At 29.8% G+C, this 16,812-nt stretch overlaps 1 protein-coding gene across 1 annotated transcript; it reads left to right on the top strand.

The window, feature by feature from the left end:
* Nucleotides 1-6,086: 6,086 nt before the first annotated feature.
* LOC147813900 (uncharacterized) lies at nt 6,087-15,496 on the top strand. The gene is made up of 4 exons (XM_087159602.1): nt 6,087-6,300; nt 13,665-13,836; nt 13,937-14,033; nt 15,338-15,496. The coding sequence occupies exons 2-4, from the start codon at nt 13,674-13,676 to the stop codon at nt 15,435-15,437; spliced, it is 360 nt and encodes a 119-aa protein (XP_087015728.1). The 5' UTR covers nt 6,087-6,300; nt 13,665-13,673; the 3' UTR covers nt 15,438-15,496.
* Nucleotides 15,497-16,812: the final 1,316 nt, after the last annotated feature.

Here is a 16,812-nt window from a genome sequence, read left to right as displayed (position 1 = left end):
AAGCTAGTCTCAAGGTGAAAATACTCTTAAACATAGGTAATTATAAGGTTTCTTTTCACAAGGTTTTGCATGCTCAGCTAAAATCCACCTTATCATGAAATTTTTATGAGCAATGCAGTTTGATCCTATCGTTAGTTTGACGTCAGCTAAACCGTCATTATAGACCTAAGTGACCATTTTACTTAAGTACTTATTTAAAAAAAAGTCTTAAAAAATAATTTGTAATCCTTTTAGGATGAAAGGTTTAAAAACTGCAATATTTTTGCCTTATTGAAAAAAGGTTTTTAGTACAAACACTTTCGTTCGACAATAAGAGGAAAATTCTGACAGATGGTAGCAGTTAAGGTTGTATGCTTTCTGGGATATATACTAGTGTAAAAAGTGCGAATTTTTTTTCTAAGAATAGTGATTGATTACCATGCAAACACAAATAGTTTGAATAGTTTATCACCAGGTAAAATAAAAAGTCAGCCGAAATCTATTTTTCTTCGTTAAAATAAAGTTTTTAGGTGCTCAACTCCCTAAGTGATAATGTCTCTGAATATGCTTGAGATCACCGAAGTCAAGCATCACTGGCTACGGTCAGTGTGAGGGTGGGTACCCAGAAAGCATGTAACCTTACGACAACGTTGTGTTTTAACTTTATTTTCATTGTCACGAAAAGGTTTGCAGTAAAAACCTTTTTTCAATAAACCAAAAATATTGCCATTTCCAACCTTTTTTCCTGAAAGGAAAACTAAATGATTTTTAAAGCTTTTTTAAAAAACATTGTTACTTAGGCTAAAAAATAAGCAAATGGCAAACCTTAATATTTTCATTTTTGTTCGTTGTCATGATAAGGTCAGCAGAAATATAAAGCTGAAACCTTTTTCCAAGGAAAGAAAATAAGGCAAATATTAACCTTTCCAGCGAAAATATTAATAAATAATTAGAAAATATTTTGCAAAAAACCTCATTTTAGGGAAAGCAAATAAACGAGTATAAGACCATGTTTTTGGATTGTTTTCTAAGGTCTGCGAAAGTATGCAGCGAAAACCTTTTTTTAAAGTTTTCTTGTAATCACGGTTTAGATTTAAAAAGTTGGGAAAACATTTCTGTTGAGTCTGAATCATATCAAGTCAAGGGCTTTACCGTCTTCCTGTTACAACGAGAAATACTTTAGCTGTTTTCGAGTTTTGCTTTTTTAAGAAAATGTGAACACAACAAATAAAAGTTAACGTTAATTTTTCGAAACTTTTCAATCGAATAATCACATTAAAAATGAATAAAATTTAAAAAAATTTCATTTTGATCTTCAATATTTTTTTTCTTCAGAAATTTAAATTTTTTTTAAAAATTGTCTTTAGGGGTCCTATGCGTTGCGGTTCCTTTAAAATGTGTGGCCCAGGGGCGGATCTACTTAAGGGCTTTTTGGGCTGCAGCCCAGGGCCCCGTGGATACAAAGGGCCCCAGTCCCCACTGGAAACAATATGTGATATTTTGAATTAAAAAAAATATCTAATATTAAAAAAAAATATTATAAGGTTGGCAACCCTGAGATCAATCAACCCATGCATGTGCGCGTCTATCGAACGGAACAGGGAATTACCCGTCGCTTGTTTTTGGTCAGTGTATTTTTTCGCGTCTATTATGGGGGACTTCCCGCAGCGCCGCTTAACGCCCGACGCAATTTTGTTTTTTTCCCGCACTTCTGTTCTCGTCGTCAAAGTGACAAACTTGTTTAGTTTACTAATAACTGTCTTGACTACCAGAAACCCTCTGATCCCACTGAAAACTATATTGGTGTTCAGCAAGAAGACGGTCATACCGAGGCGGAAAGAAATTTGGAGAATATTAATTTTGAGAAATATGTTGACGTGGGCTTGTGGTCAGAATTGCTAAATAATGATTTTATTAATGACATACTCTCACATGAAATGACTGACTTTCAAAATAAAGATCCGAAAAATATATATTCAGCTTCAATAAAGAAATACAAAGAACAAAACAGAACATTTTCAAATAGGTATTTCATTAAGAAAATGAAAAATGGTCAATCATTGGAAAGATCTTGGTTATGTTATTCAACCAGGGTTGGTACTGTTTTTTGTTTGACTTGCAAACTTTTTTCTAAAATTTCTTCTCAATACACAACCGGATTTTCTGATTGGAAACACATAGGAGCTTGTTTAAAAAATCATGAAAATTCTAATGAATATAAGAAATCAATGTTAGTGTGGTTGACACATGAAGGCAACAAGTTATTTGTGAAGGCAACAAATTAATTGTATCATTAAAAGACTTCGTGAACAACATAAGGCACCAATCAGATCAGAAGCTAAAGGAATACGGAGAGAAAGCTAAAAAATTAAGTACTAGTGTGGGAATAGACTACAATGACATAAACAAGAGACGCATTACTCCAAAATTTTCAGATAAGTCTGCAGATAAATTCTCAGTATACGGCGCAGAAAAATTTAAAAGAGACACGCTAAACGTTGCGTTGGATAAGCTGATTATGGATTTAAATAAAAGGAGCTAAGTCTATGAGATGTATAGCAAGAAATTCAAATTTTTAATGGATTTGCAAGACAAAAATATGGAAAACATAGATCTGGAAAGTGTACGTAATAATGTTGATTATTATCCAGATGACGTAGACGAGCATTTAGTGAATGAGTGCATTCAGTTAAAATCTTATTTACTTCAGTCTAAGCCAGAGTCTTACACCTCTTGCAGTGAAATTTTTATGCTAATTTATGAAAATAAATTTGTTGATGTTTTCCCAAATTGCTACACTGTCTTAAAGATTTTTTTAATTTTTGCCAATTACTAGCTGTGAAGCTGAGCGCTCTGTCTCCAGGATGTCATATATAGAAAACAAATATAGGACAACAATGTCGAACCATCGACTAAATCATTAATCAGTTCTTTCCATAAATTGTGATTTAACGAAGGACTTACAATGTGATGAGCAAATAAAGGAATTTGCAGCTCCAAAATGCAGAAAGGTTGCTTTATAATTTATATAACATAACTACACATAACCTGTCAATTTCTTTTGCAATAATGTTGTACAGTTGCTGTTTGTATAGACAAAAAAATAAATAAATAAATAAAAAAATAAATAAGATTAATTTACTGTCCTATTTCTTTCTATATACTTATCTACATTCCTATAGAAAACAGTTTTTTGACAAAACGGCTATTAGGGCCCTAAAGTAGTTTCAGACCAGGGCCCCACAAATTCACGATCCGCCCATGGTGTGGCCTATTCTCGTTTATTTTACCTCATTGCAGACCTAATTATGGTATAGCACTAAAATATCCGCACCAAGAGAATTTTATTTAAAATATTCGATACAAAAAATATACAAAAAATTCGCCCAACAGTCCCTTGTGAACTAGATGGTCCACGATTTGTGACTAACGGCGTGATGGTGACTATAAAATCAGCATCGCGCACCTTCCGTTTTTATTTCCACGACAAGCTGGTACCTGCTCTAAAGCTGGGTAGATTCAAAGCCTAGACCCATAGCTTTATTTCATCATATCTTAGGAGTGAATTTAAAAACTTTTTGCGCACAAAACTCACTGTATAGTGTGCAAAATAAGAAACAAACCTCCCTGAATAAATTTTGATCTAATGACCGGATCTTCACGTTTTATGACTCAATTTTAATGGTTCGAAGGGATGGCATAGGCTAATTAATGCAGACGATATTTTAACTTACGAAATCAGGCGCAAAATTTTACTTTCTCTGAATAAACATACCTTTTTTCAGACGCATTTAGATTTTGAACCCCCAAAATATAGTGGGTTACCGCAGTCTGGGGAATATGGTCCACATTGTTTGATCAGGAGAGCGATCCAAAGTTTGGATCCCTTAATTGTAATTTTACTTTTTGCGTCTTTCGCGATATATCCAGATCTTTTTAAACAAGTTGAAAAATTTTGAACAGAATTTAAAAATTCGTTATTCTAAAGATAATTACACGCAAAAAATTATTTTTCGTGGGCATTTATTATTTTTTATTATGTTATTAAATAATAGCTGGAAAATTTTTGAATTGTAAGGCATGCAACTTCTTATTAAATTTTAATGTAGGTAATTTTGCATGGCAAAACACAAAGTTGAGTTAAATCGGTTGAATTGTTCCTGCGTATATTTAAAATTCGATTTCTCAGAAACAATTTAACCGATTTTGCTCAAATTTTATATTTTGCCATGTAAAATTACCTATTTCTAAAGGATGTAAAAAAATACATACCTCATAATTTAAAATTTTTCCGACTATTACTTTATAAAATAATAATAAAAATATTTACTAAAATATACTTCTTCCATAACATAATGGATAAACGAATTTCATAATTGTGTGCAAATATTTTTCAATTCGCTTAAAAAGCTCTTGAAATATGGTGAAATACGCAAAAAGTAAAATTAACATTATGGGAATCAACTGTTGGACCGCGCTCCTGGCCAAACTATTTAGACCATATTTCTTTGATTGCGGCTAACCTCTAGATTTTGGGGGTCAGAAATCTAAATCAGTTGGAGAGAAAAAAAAAATATTTAGAGAAAGTACGATTTTTGTCTGATTTCGTAACTTAAAATATCGTCTGCACTAAGTAATAAGCATTTTTGAGGTTATAGTCCTAGAACGTGAAGATCTGATCATTAGATAAAAAGTTATTCAGGATGGTCCGTTAAATTTTTGCACGCTGTATAAAATTTCAATAATATCAATTGCAGTTTTTGCGATCAATGTTATAAGGTTGAATTTTTCAACTCTATTTCACTTGGTAGAGTTAAAAATATATTAAGTGCATTAGTGGATGTATCTGTATATTTATAAATCTTATTTTTTATTCATATAGTGTTTTTATTTTTAGTACTTTATTTACAATTTAACCGTGAAATTAAAAAATTATAAATGCTGATTATTTTATTTTTGAAGAATAAAATTTATTTATTTATAAAATTATATTCAAGAATTTCTTTTCTTTATCGAAAACAAAATAGCTAATTAAATTGTATTAGCATTTTTCTAATGTAATTAATGCTTGTAATCGTTTTTGATTTCTAGTAATTTATTTTTGTTCAATCATTATTTAGAATAAATTACAATTGTAATCGACACCTAATTCTGGACAGCGACTAGTTGAATTGTATATAACTAACTGATGGTCAGCCCCAGTCTACCAGCAGCGACAAAAAATGACGCAAGCGGCCAACTCATCCTGGTGTGAGAGATCCCTTTGACGTCGGGTTAACAGTAAGAGATTTCCTGAACGCAAATGTGGTGAAATTTTATCGAAACAAATTTTCATAAAAGCACAAGATGGTCTTAATACTTGACAAATGTATTCCATTGTCTCCTAGATTGGGTTCAAAATTAAAAGGTTTCAGGCATGAAGAACTGTATTTAATATCATTTATATGAGATGTAAATAAATAATTGTTTGAATGTTTAGTTTTGGTATTATTCAATTACAATCAAGTCTTGTAGATTTGTTATTTGTACGTAGAGATTTTACATATAATTTTGAAATAAATTTGTCAAACTGACAATCAAACAATTTGCAACTACAGTAAAATGCTTTCTCTAAAAAGTTTATGAGTTAACAGGGACGTAAATATTTAACCATTGCTGATAATTTGCATCAGTTTTTCAGAGTGAAAATTTTTTTTATATGCATTTTCAACAAAACACTGTTGAAAATAAAAAATTAGTATTAAAATGTAAAAGGAAGTGATATAAGAAAAAACACGTTTTTCTAAAGGAGGAGGGGAGGCTAAAAGTCAGCTTAATTAAATTTTACTCAAGTCGTTTAAAAAATCTGATCTTTTAAATCTCTACTTTTTCTTTTAACGTCTTATTTGTATTAGCTAACAACTATATATCTAAAATACATAAAATGAAAATGGAAAAGCAATAAATAAACTTTGAAAAAAAGTTCTTTAAAAAACTAGAAAAACTTCTATTAGCCCTGCTGTACTGAAACTTTAAGGCAATACTTTATGTTCAAACTTCAAAATTCTCATTCGATTAAAAATAATAATAAAAAGAAAAAAGAAACAATCTCACTAAATTTAACTTAAGAAAATTATTGTAAACCTGATTCCCCTCCATCCAATAATACTGTCTTAAAAACTTACGTCATGCGCAACAAAGCACTAATATTACTGCTGGTGATCATTATCACTCTTGGAGTTTGCTTTCGCAATTAAAATTGAAATTGGAGTTTAAGTTTTATTGACATTCTGTTATATTGTTTCAAGTTAAAGCTATTCGATTTTCTTTTCAACAAAAAAAGTAGGTACACCGTTTGATTGTATTTCATTTTCATTATTAAGTATTTAATTTACGTATTGTTATTTTTTTTAAGATTATCAATTAATATTACCATTTAACTTAGAAATCTAAAACTTAAATTTATGCTTGGGAGGACACAACCTAAGGGACATTGATTATTATGCTCTCTTCTTAATTTCAATACATTTTAAGTAAACACTGAAACTATAATTTAAATTTAACTATCAATATTTTAATTTATTACTCTTATTATTATTTGACATTAATTTTTTTTTGGATGTACGCGTTGCCTGAAGATTCATGTAAATAGTTCCAGAGACATTGCAAAAAAAAGCAAAAAGTACAATTTAAATAACTATTAAAAAATGAAATTAATACTAGCGTTAATTAAACTTGCATTAATATGAAAATATAGCTCAACTAATAAAAATTATTGTAGTCCGTGGATCGAGATTCAGACAGAAAGTAAAAGTTTATTAACAAAAAGCAAACAAACACATACAAATTTAAAAAGAACGCCATCTGGCGGTATAAAAAGAAAAAGACTTCGTAGCTATCCTTCCCAGGGAATAACAACAATCTCCCCCTGCGAGAAGGATTTTACTTTTTAACACATATAACAATATACACACAAAAAATATTAATTCTCTTAACATAAATTTCAAATTAAACTTATTTTTTCCAAAGAAAAAATTAACTTCTCAAAAGTTACAGCTTTAGTTAAAAAATCAGAAATATTATCATTAGTATTCTTATAAACAGTTTTTAATATTTTATCTTCAATCATATCTCGCACAAAATGAAATTTAAGGTTTACATGCCTGGTTTTGTTAGAAGATTTACCATTATTCAACCAGTCAATAGCTGCTTGGCTATCAGAGAACATAGTAACAGGAGCATCTATAAATTTTTTACAGTTCAGTTCATTTAACATATTTATTATCCAAGTAAGTTCTCGAGCTGTGTCAGCTGCAGCAAATAATTCAGCTTCACATGTTGAAAGTCCTACACATCTTTGTTTTCTACTTTTCCATGTTATGAGAGAATTACCCATCATAATTACACAACCTGAAAAAGATTTTCCTCCTTCTGCATTGCCCCAACTTGCATCCGCACTACAGCTTAAAAAACCAAATTCTTTACTATAAAACAAGACTCTATCTTTTGAACAGTTCAAATATTTCAAAACTCTCTTGGCCAAAACATAATGCCTTTTTTCAGGACGTTTATTAAATTGTGATAAATAACTAGTTACAAAAGCAATATCTGGTCGGGTTCTATTTGCTAAATATAAAAGTTCACCGACGATTTCCTGATAATCAGTTTGATCTACTAAATCATCAGTAGGATTAAAACATCTATCTTCACCTTTAATTATGGGAATATTTGTTTTCTTGCAATTTTCCAAACCATATTTTTTCATTAAAGTTTCAATGTAATGAGTTTGAGATAGACCAATTCCGTTTTCTTTTTGTGAAATTTCAATGCCTAAAAATTTTGAATCATTAGTTGTTTCTTTTAATTCAAATGTTTGATTAAGTTTTGAAATAATTTCCTTGTATAATTTCGAATTATTAGAAAATATTGCCAAATCATCTACGTATACACAAATTGCGAAAAAATCATTATCATTAATTTTAGTAAATACGCAATTGTCAGATGCAAGTTGAGTGAGACCAATCTTTTTAAGTTCATTTTTTAACTTTATATGCCAATTTCTACCAGATTGGGGTAGACCATAAATACTTTTATTTAATTTACACACTTTATTTTTACCATATTTATCTTCAAAACCTGGAGGTATTTCCATATATATAGTCTCATCAATATCACCATATGAATAAGCAGTTTTAATATCAAAAAATTTAACAAATAAATCCAATTTTGCTGCTAAAGCAATTAATAACCTGAATGATTCAATATTTACCACAAGTGAATATGATTCAGAATAATCAACATTTTTAATTTGATTAAATCCAGCTGCAACCAGTCGCGCTTTGTAAATTTTGTTTTTATCGTTATTTTTAATTGTATACACCCATTTACTTTTTATTATTTTTTCCTTTTTAGGCCTCTCAATTAATTCAAAAACCTTATGTTTCTCCATCGAAAGAAGTTCGTTTTCCATTGCGGTTTTCCACTCGGAATATTTATTACTATTTATCGCTTGGTCATAATTTTGAGGAATAGATGATCCTTTCAAGGCTAAGTTCGCGTTTGCGGATATTTTGTTTTTAATTCTTCCAGAACGTCTTAATGCATGAGTATTTTGATTATTTTCATTTTGTGAATCAGCACTTTCTTGAGAAGATTTAGGAGAAAAAGAATGTTCACTGCTTGATTCAGTTGGAGGGGAGTTTTGGGTTTCAGTTTCGATCTGTGGTAGAGATATATTAAACTGGGTCAAATCCTCAATGTTCCATATGCTACATTCATTTTTGTTTGTTAGAAATTTACTTCCTCTTAATGATTCGTTAAATTTAACAGATCGCTCTTCAATTACAATATTTTTATCGACATCATATATTCTATACGCGCGCCTTTCTCTAGAATAACCGACGAAAATCCCACGTTTTCCCGGAACATCAAATTTATTTCGGAATTGTTTAGGTATATGAAAATAAACGACGCATCCAAATACTTTTAAGTAGTTAAGTTTAGGTTCTTTTCCTGACCATATTTCAATCGGAAGATTTTGTTTATTTTTACGCGGTGTAAGATTAGAAATGTGAGTGCTAAAATTTATCGCTTCAGCCCAGAATTTTAATGGTAATTCACTTTCATATAATAATGTCCTAGCCCTTTCTACTAATACTCTTATGGCTCTCTCAGCACGCCCATTTGACGAAGGATTATACGGTACTGTTTTTTCATGTATGATCCCGTATTTTTCTAGAAAACTATCAATCTCGTTATTAACAAATTCTAGACCGTTATCTGTTCTGAATCTTTGGATTTTCTTATTCATTAAATTTTCATACCTTTCTTTAAACATACAAAACATTTCAAATACTTCATTTTTATGTTTCAAAAAATAAGAAAAGTACATCCCAGAAAAATCATCCACTAGTACTAAAAAATATTTTGAATTTCCTAATGAATCACAATTTATAGGGCCTGCAAGGTCCGCATGAATTAACTCTAATACAGAATTACTTTGTGCAATATTAACTGATGGATGACTCTTATGAGTTACTTTACTTATATCACATGATTCACAATGATAATTTTCAAAATCTTTAAAATTTATGCCTAGAACATTTTGCATTTTAACCATGTATTGTGGATTTAAATGACATAGTCTTTTATGCCAAATATTATAAGTATCCAAATTACTTACTTCATTACATTCTAACTCAGAATCATCTACATCTTTATAATCAAAAAATTTAGGTGAAACGTTACTACACGGTTCCATTAAAATTTCAAAACGATTGTCTACTTTTACAGCTTTTAAAACACTGCGATTATCATTAGTTAAAATCAAAATATCATTACCATTGGATTTAATTTTATAACCTTTATCAATTAATTTAGATACTGAAATTAAATTGTTTCTTAAATCTGGTACATATATTACATCGTATATTGTTAGATTTTTACTGCAATTATCAACTGCTGTTGTAGCTTTTACAATACCGATTCCTTTTGAAATTAAATTTGACTTCTTACCTGCTAATTGTATTATTCCATTAACATGATTTAAGTTTTCAAAAAAGTTAAAATCTTTTACCATGTGTGAAGTAGCACCAGAATCCAAAATAAAAACAGTTTTGTTTTTACCGGTAGCACTAGAATTTACGCGATGTTGTTCTTGTTCTGCGGTAAGGGCAAAATTTTCACTAGAATGTTTATCTTGATTTTCAAATGCACAATGAGCGTTATTGTTTTTGATTTTGTTCATGCCCGATTTATAGTTCGAAAATGTTCTTTTTTCTTGAGATGTTTGGTTTTGATTTCCCTCGTTCTTGTTTCGGAAATAGCAGTCTTTAGCTAGGTGATTTGTTTTATGGCAGATGAAACATTTCTTCCTGCTTCTATTTTCATTTTTATATTTTACTCCGAATGCTTCTATTCGTCTAGGAATTTCATTTCTTAATTTTGATAAGATGTTCTCTTCCTCCCGCAGTATTTCTAAAATCTCATCCATTGGCTTTTCACGTTGGGTTTTCAGGATTTCTCTTATTTTGGAAAACTTTCCTCGTAACCCTCTAACAGTATAAAATACAAGTTCTCTTTCAGAAATTTCCAGACCCAGTGACGAACATTTCGTTTTAAGTCCACGTGATCTTGCAATATAGTCTGACACATTTTCATTTTCTTTCATTTCAAGATTTTTTATTTCGTTACTTGCATCGATTTTTCGATCTTCTGTTTTACCAGTAAATGTGCTTTGAATTTTTTCCCATAGAATTTTTGCGTTAGTTTCGTTTGCGAACTGAAGACTTTGGTCATCAGAAAGCGATAGTTGTATGTATGCAACTGCGTCATCATTGTTTAATGTCCATTGTTCCCGCAACTTTGGATCAACGGGGGCTTCTTCAGTTAGCACATTAGCAATTTTCTTAAGTGTCAGCAAAGCCTTGACTTTAATACTCCACTGATAAAAGTTCTCACTGTTCAGCAGTGGGATACTCGGCAGATCCCTGTTCATTTCGATTTTGGAATCCAAACGATGTAAATCACGGCGAAACTAAGTGAAACTTTTTACTGCGTCATAATTTTCAAAACCACAGCCGTGCTGCCAACTGTAGTCCGTGGATCGAGATTCAGACAGAAAGTAAAAGTTTATTAACAAAAAGCAAACAAACACATACAAATTTAAAAAGAACGCCATCTGGCGGTATAAAAAGAAAAAGACTTCGTAGCTATCCTTCCCAGGGAATAACAACAATTATATTTCCCAAATTGGAGATTTATTCATATTAAAATTTTTATGACGCTTCAGACTACTTATCAGGATTTTAAAATCCAAACTGTGTATTACTGTGTGTGTTTGAATCTGAGTTTTGCCAAACGTAGCATTTATAATGCTTTCTTCGCGCACTTTCGAGTTTATTTAAGGCTAGAAGATAGCAATTTAAATTTCGGTAACTTTCCAATTAGCTTAAGCTCATTAATTTCTAGACAGAATAATATGTGTTTTATTCGTTTTCTAACCACTATAAGTAGAATTTATTGCTTATAGGAATAATCTTCTATCGAAAATGTGACTTTTTTTCCTAGTAGCAGGAATGTTCAATTTAGAATTGGAACTCTGTGCTATATGTCGAAACATATTTTAATCGCTTTCTGTCCACTATTAGCACAATTTATTGCCACATTATTGGCTGATAGGAAGTCATCATAATTCGAAATGTTAACCCCTTCCCGACTAGCTAGTGCGCGAATTCAGACTAAACGTCTTATCGGGATGCATGCACACCGTCGCTTAAATTAATTACGTTTATTAAATGGGTATTTAGATTGTGTAACTAACAACTCAGAAACTTTTCGACCGATATTAATTAAAATAAAAAAATAATTATAATTTTTTTTTGCCAGAATTAGTTTTGGTTAAATGAATTTTATAATTTTGCGAAAAAAGTTTAGATTTATTTGAACGTGAAATACGCAAAGAATTAAATTGACATTAAAGGTTGACCCAAACTTTCGATCCCTCTCCTACCTAAACTATTGGAACCATATTTTTAATATTGTGACGACAACCAATTTAAAGGCAGGAATTGAAATCCTACTAAAAGGAGGCATGTTTTTTCAACGAAACACTTTTTTATTGTTGTCTGATTTTATAATTTAAAATGTAGTCTACAATAATAAATTAGCATATTTAAGATAAGGCCCTTGAACCAAGTTTGGGTCACGGTTTAGAACAGCAGTTTCCAACTGGCAGCCCGGGGGCCGCATCCGGCCAGCGAAGCCTTTTTTCGTGGCCCGCGAACTAAAATATATTAGTTGTTATTTTTTTTGTGGGAAATTTTTGTACAAAATCTGTATGGGTTTAGAATACTTTTCTCGTTAACAAAAACCTAATTTCTTCGTTTCAATGAAATTTTATATACCAGCGGTGCAAAAATATTTATTTCTCAGGTTTTGCATTCAAGAAAATATTTATTCAAATACAAAAATAATCGTGAATGTTGCTCTTTTTTTTCTTCTTTTTTTTTTTTTTTTTGTATTTTGTGAATATAATTTAGCATGTATGTATCAGAAATTTTCTCGAAGAAATTCTCCGTTTTAACTTTTTGAAACCACTCAATTTCGGCGAAAATATTTACGCACATATTTATAAATTTTAAATTTAAAATGCAAATATCTATTATCAGGTGATTGCAGTAGACAAACCTCAATTTTCTCATTGAACATTTTGTGTGCTACTGTATAAGTTTTATGTCTTAACAACTTGATATCTGTTGCACATCAATTGTTTAATACATAGCTGCACATTAAAGTTATTGTAGCCCGAATCATTTAATATGCAGTTTGATATTTTTAAAAATCTACTTCTTATTTTAATTTGTAATTCAATAGTTTTGTTTTGTACAGCTTGGTAAAAATCTGACAGTAATATTTAATGTTCCTTCAAACATAAAAGAGTCCTGTATAAAATTTTGATAAAGTTGCGGCCCGCCATTTGATTTGTGTTTTTAATTGTGGCCCCCGGCCTCATCTAAGTTGGAAACCCCTGGTTTAGAACAACAGATTTATTATTTTAGGGAACTACCCTTTTTAATCCTGTTTTAAGTGGTTCATAATAATACTCTGTTATTATAAACCACTAATCATTACCGTGTAATAAAATACTCAGTCAGGAGCAGTTTCTGCGATCATTAGTAAAATACCACGGATAACCCCAACTGTTTCTAAGTATTAGATAGTATTGAATTTGTCTGTAATCTGCAATTTAATGCCCTGTTTTCATATTCATTTAAATACATTAAAATTTTATTTGACCATCTGATTCTGAAAAATTGTCAATTGTTTCCTGTATTTTTGAAGAAAAAACAAAATTTTAAAATAAAACGAGATTTAACGGTATATTTCTACGCTAATTTTCTGGTACAATGTTGAATTTTTTTCTAAAATTAAAAAAGTGTCAAAGATTTTCTTTTTTGTAAATTGAAGGGCAATTCTTGAGTCCTCTATCCAACGCTATTCACTTAAGTAATTTTGTTTGAAAAATTGCTTGTTTTTCTATATCAATTAGGTACTTTAAAAATTTTCTTAATCCGACTGAGCGTTTCACATTTTTGTAATTTCGTACGGAAATTTCTACTCAATACACAACTTTTTCATTGAACAAGAAAAAAAAATTGGATTTCCATCAGAAAATGAAAGAATTAAAAATGTTTTATATTTTTTAGAAAGATTTCATGTTTAGCTGCCATGGTAAAGACTGTATGGCCTTTGTGGCAAATCTTCTTAGAAGGTTAATAACAGATGAGGTGGCCATCTGCTACAGTTTAACTGGAAAAAGTAAAAGTGGACAATTGAAAAACTCTTTTGAAAAGACTGACATTTACAAGATGATTAGAGGTAACTAATAATATATATATATATATATATATATATATATATATACACAGAAGAATTATAAAATTTCATTCGCATTTATTCATTTATTCACTTTTTTTAGATGTTTGCATCCAGTCTTTTGATACATTTAAAGAAAACTATTTTAAAGAAGCCTTAAGTGACTGGCTTTCACAAGCCAAATTTAGAAAAAGGAGAAGGTATGTTTTATTTTGTTTTTAAAATATTATTGAGCAGATAAATTTAATAGTATATTAATATATAATTAATATATAATTTTAGTTCATTAATATATATTTTTCTTTATATATAAAAAGAAACTTGTAGTTGATATTTTAAATTATTGGCAATTATAAATTATGAAAAAAAAATGAAGAGTTTTATTTGTGTAAAATCTTTTTGTAGTGACGTTTAAAAAAATATACTTTTAAGAAATTTTTTTTCATTGTTAATAATTCATTAATGGTAATAAAAATACCTGCTATTATTTATTAATTATGTGTGATATTACATTTAAATTAATATAAAAATTCCAATAACAGTTAAATGATAATCTTATAAAAATATTTGAATATCTTAAATTTACTGTAAAATGAAATCCGATCAAAATTTTAAAAATTACTCTGTGAATTTAGCGAATTCATGTGGAAATTTAAAATCAAACTAAATTCTGTAGCTCTGAAATGCTTACAAGTAGGCATGCAAACAAACTCAGGAGTAGACTTATTATTTTATTGTATATGGACAGGATGCGCGAATACTTTTATTTATTTTTATTGATTAGTTTCATGTTTAAATTATTAACTTAGTCACAGTATAACTTCATAGACAGATTCTGGTGCAATTGTTTTTTTTCCTCGTATTTCACTAAAAAAATCTGTTAAAAAAGATTTTTGTAGTTTTCCTATAGATATTTCTATAAAAAAATTAACTTTTTTTTTCAAATTACAAAAAAGAAAATTTACTGTAAAATGTTTTGATCTGAATTATTATGCATATTTATTTGGTTTGTTCAAAGTCTTTACTCTTCGACGACTAAAAACTTTGATATCGAAATAACAACAAACATTATATTCAACAAGTTCAGCTCAAGCCAGAGAACAACGAAACCTGTTTTCCACAACCCTTTACAATGATCAACACACATAATGGACATGAAGTTCCCTCGCTTCTCATGAGATGACAAGACAACCACAATTCTAATTTCTATGGTAAACACCATCTCTTGATCCACAATCAAAATAAAAATTTTAGATATCAACTGTACAGACTTTTACCGAACTGTGTATGATCTGATATGCAGGAAGAAAAAATCTTATTTACAAATATTTTTTTAACAGTTTTTGTTTCAAAAAAATTCATTTACTATTTTTTTTTCCAGTAGCACGAAGAAATTTTCTACTAATCAGTGATCTTCTATAATATGATTAATACAGGGTTTCTGTTTGTTTTTACAGTGTAGTTTCAATTCCACTGATGTAAATTTTCCCATTTTATTTTTCAGGGAAACGAGAGCTGGAATAACCTCAGTCGCTGAATGTTCTGAATGTTTGACAACTTCATTTTTTATTTTTGCTTCGACATATTTTTTATTTTTATATTGATGTGTAATTTTTTATTTGATACAGCAATTATTTATGGAATAAATATTTGTTTAAAAATCTATTTATTGCTATTGTATTTTCTACATTTGAAATCCAATTGTTTTTGAGAAATTTTTAACCTATTTGAGCTACAAAATATAAAAACTGGCTTTTATTTTCTATAGATAATATTTTAAGAAGTGTCCCATTTATCTAGACAAAAAAAAATGCTTTTCCATAATATCAAAGAAAATAATATTAATGCCAGTTGTTAGCACTATGAATTAAATGTTTAAATTTTGTTTTATCCTGTTATATACTTAAAAATTAAGGTAATTTTTCTGTGTGTCCAATTTATTGATTTAAAATATAAGCGTTGCAAAAAAAAAAAATTCAAATATTTTTAACATTCTTATTTTGTTGAACAAAAATTTGAACTATTTTAGCATTTAAATCTTAATTTTTATCATTTTTAATGACTTCCTGGTGATTATCAATTTTAACAGGAACTTTAAAATAAAAATCAGTATTAAAGAAGTGAGTTTAAAATTTAAATATAAAAACAATATTTATAAACTTCATGAACAAGGAAATTTCTTATACGTAGGGAAATATGCAAACATTCTTTTTTAGCTCAAAGAAGAAATATTTGGAATTTTTTCGCTAAGTTCTTACAGCAAAGTAAGTTAGACTGATTAAAAATGACTATTTCCCCCAAAATAATCAAGCAAAATTGATGGAAAGGAGAATTTACCTCGGACTGAGAAGCTATAAGAAGAAAAATATAAAACAAATAATAAAACGCGCTGTCATACAATCGTGGGAGAGATGACATCACGTTCAGAATGACGTTTTAGCTGACGTACACTAGCAATAGTATTAAATTGCATTGTCAAAGAAAATCTCATGACAAGGTAGATTTTAGCTGAGCATACGAAACGCTGCAAACGAAAACCTTATAATTACGTAGATTTAAGATGATTTTCATCTTAGAACTAGCTTTATTCAAGGTTTTTTCCCGCTTGAAAACCTTAAGACAACCTCGTTTTATGGTTGTTATGTAGAAGGTTTTTTTCCAAGGTTTTGGATTAGGGTAATGTGCGTAGAATAGAGCAGATTGTCACAGACCTCGTTTTAAGGTTGGAGGGTTTACATGTAAACCGTATAAAAACCCTTTTTAGGTTTACATGAAAAGGTTTTTGTTGGGTGAAAAAAACCTTATATTGCTATCTGGGTAACCACTTGGATCAGTCTGCGTAGGGACCGAAGATGTGCTGTATGGGAACTCGTTAAACTGTTCTACCGTAAAGTGCTCGACTTCGCGTGCAGAGGTCATTGGGCTACCGAACCGGGGGTGCCATCCCCTCATCGGAGGATCAAAATTGGGATGGCATGT

The sequence above is a fragment of the Parasteatoda tepidariorum genome, chromosome 3, assembly GCF_982258835.1.
Source record: "Parasteatoda tepidariorum strain Cologne lab strain chromosome 3, Ptep-v5.0, whole genome shotgun sequence".
Taxonomy (NCBI): domain Eukaryota; kingdom Metazoa; phylum Arthropoda; class Arachnida; order Araneae; family Theridiidae; genus Parasteatoda; species Parasteatoda tepidariorum.
This window is presented reverse-complemented; position numbering and strand designations above follow the sequence as displayed.

What these genes read in the sequence shown, in the direction of transcription:
- LOC147813900 (XM_087159602.1), top strand. Translation starts at nt 13,674, where the DNA reads ATGTTTAGCTGCCATGGTAAAGACTGTATGGCCTTTGTGGCAAATCTT. An exon ending in CATTTACAAGATGATTAGAG is followed by an intron (nt 13,837 to 13,936) that starts GTAACTAATAAT and finishes CACTTTTTTTAG; the next exon opens with ATGTTTGCATCCAGTCTTTT. An exon ending in AAATTTAGAAAAAGGAGAAG is followed by an intron (nt 14,034 to 15,337) that starts GTATGTTTTATT and finishes TTTATTTTTCAG; the next exon opens with GGAAACGAGAGCTGGAATAA.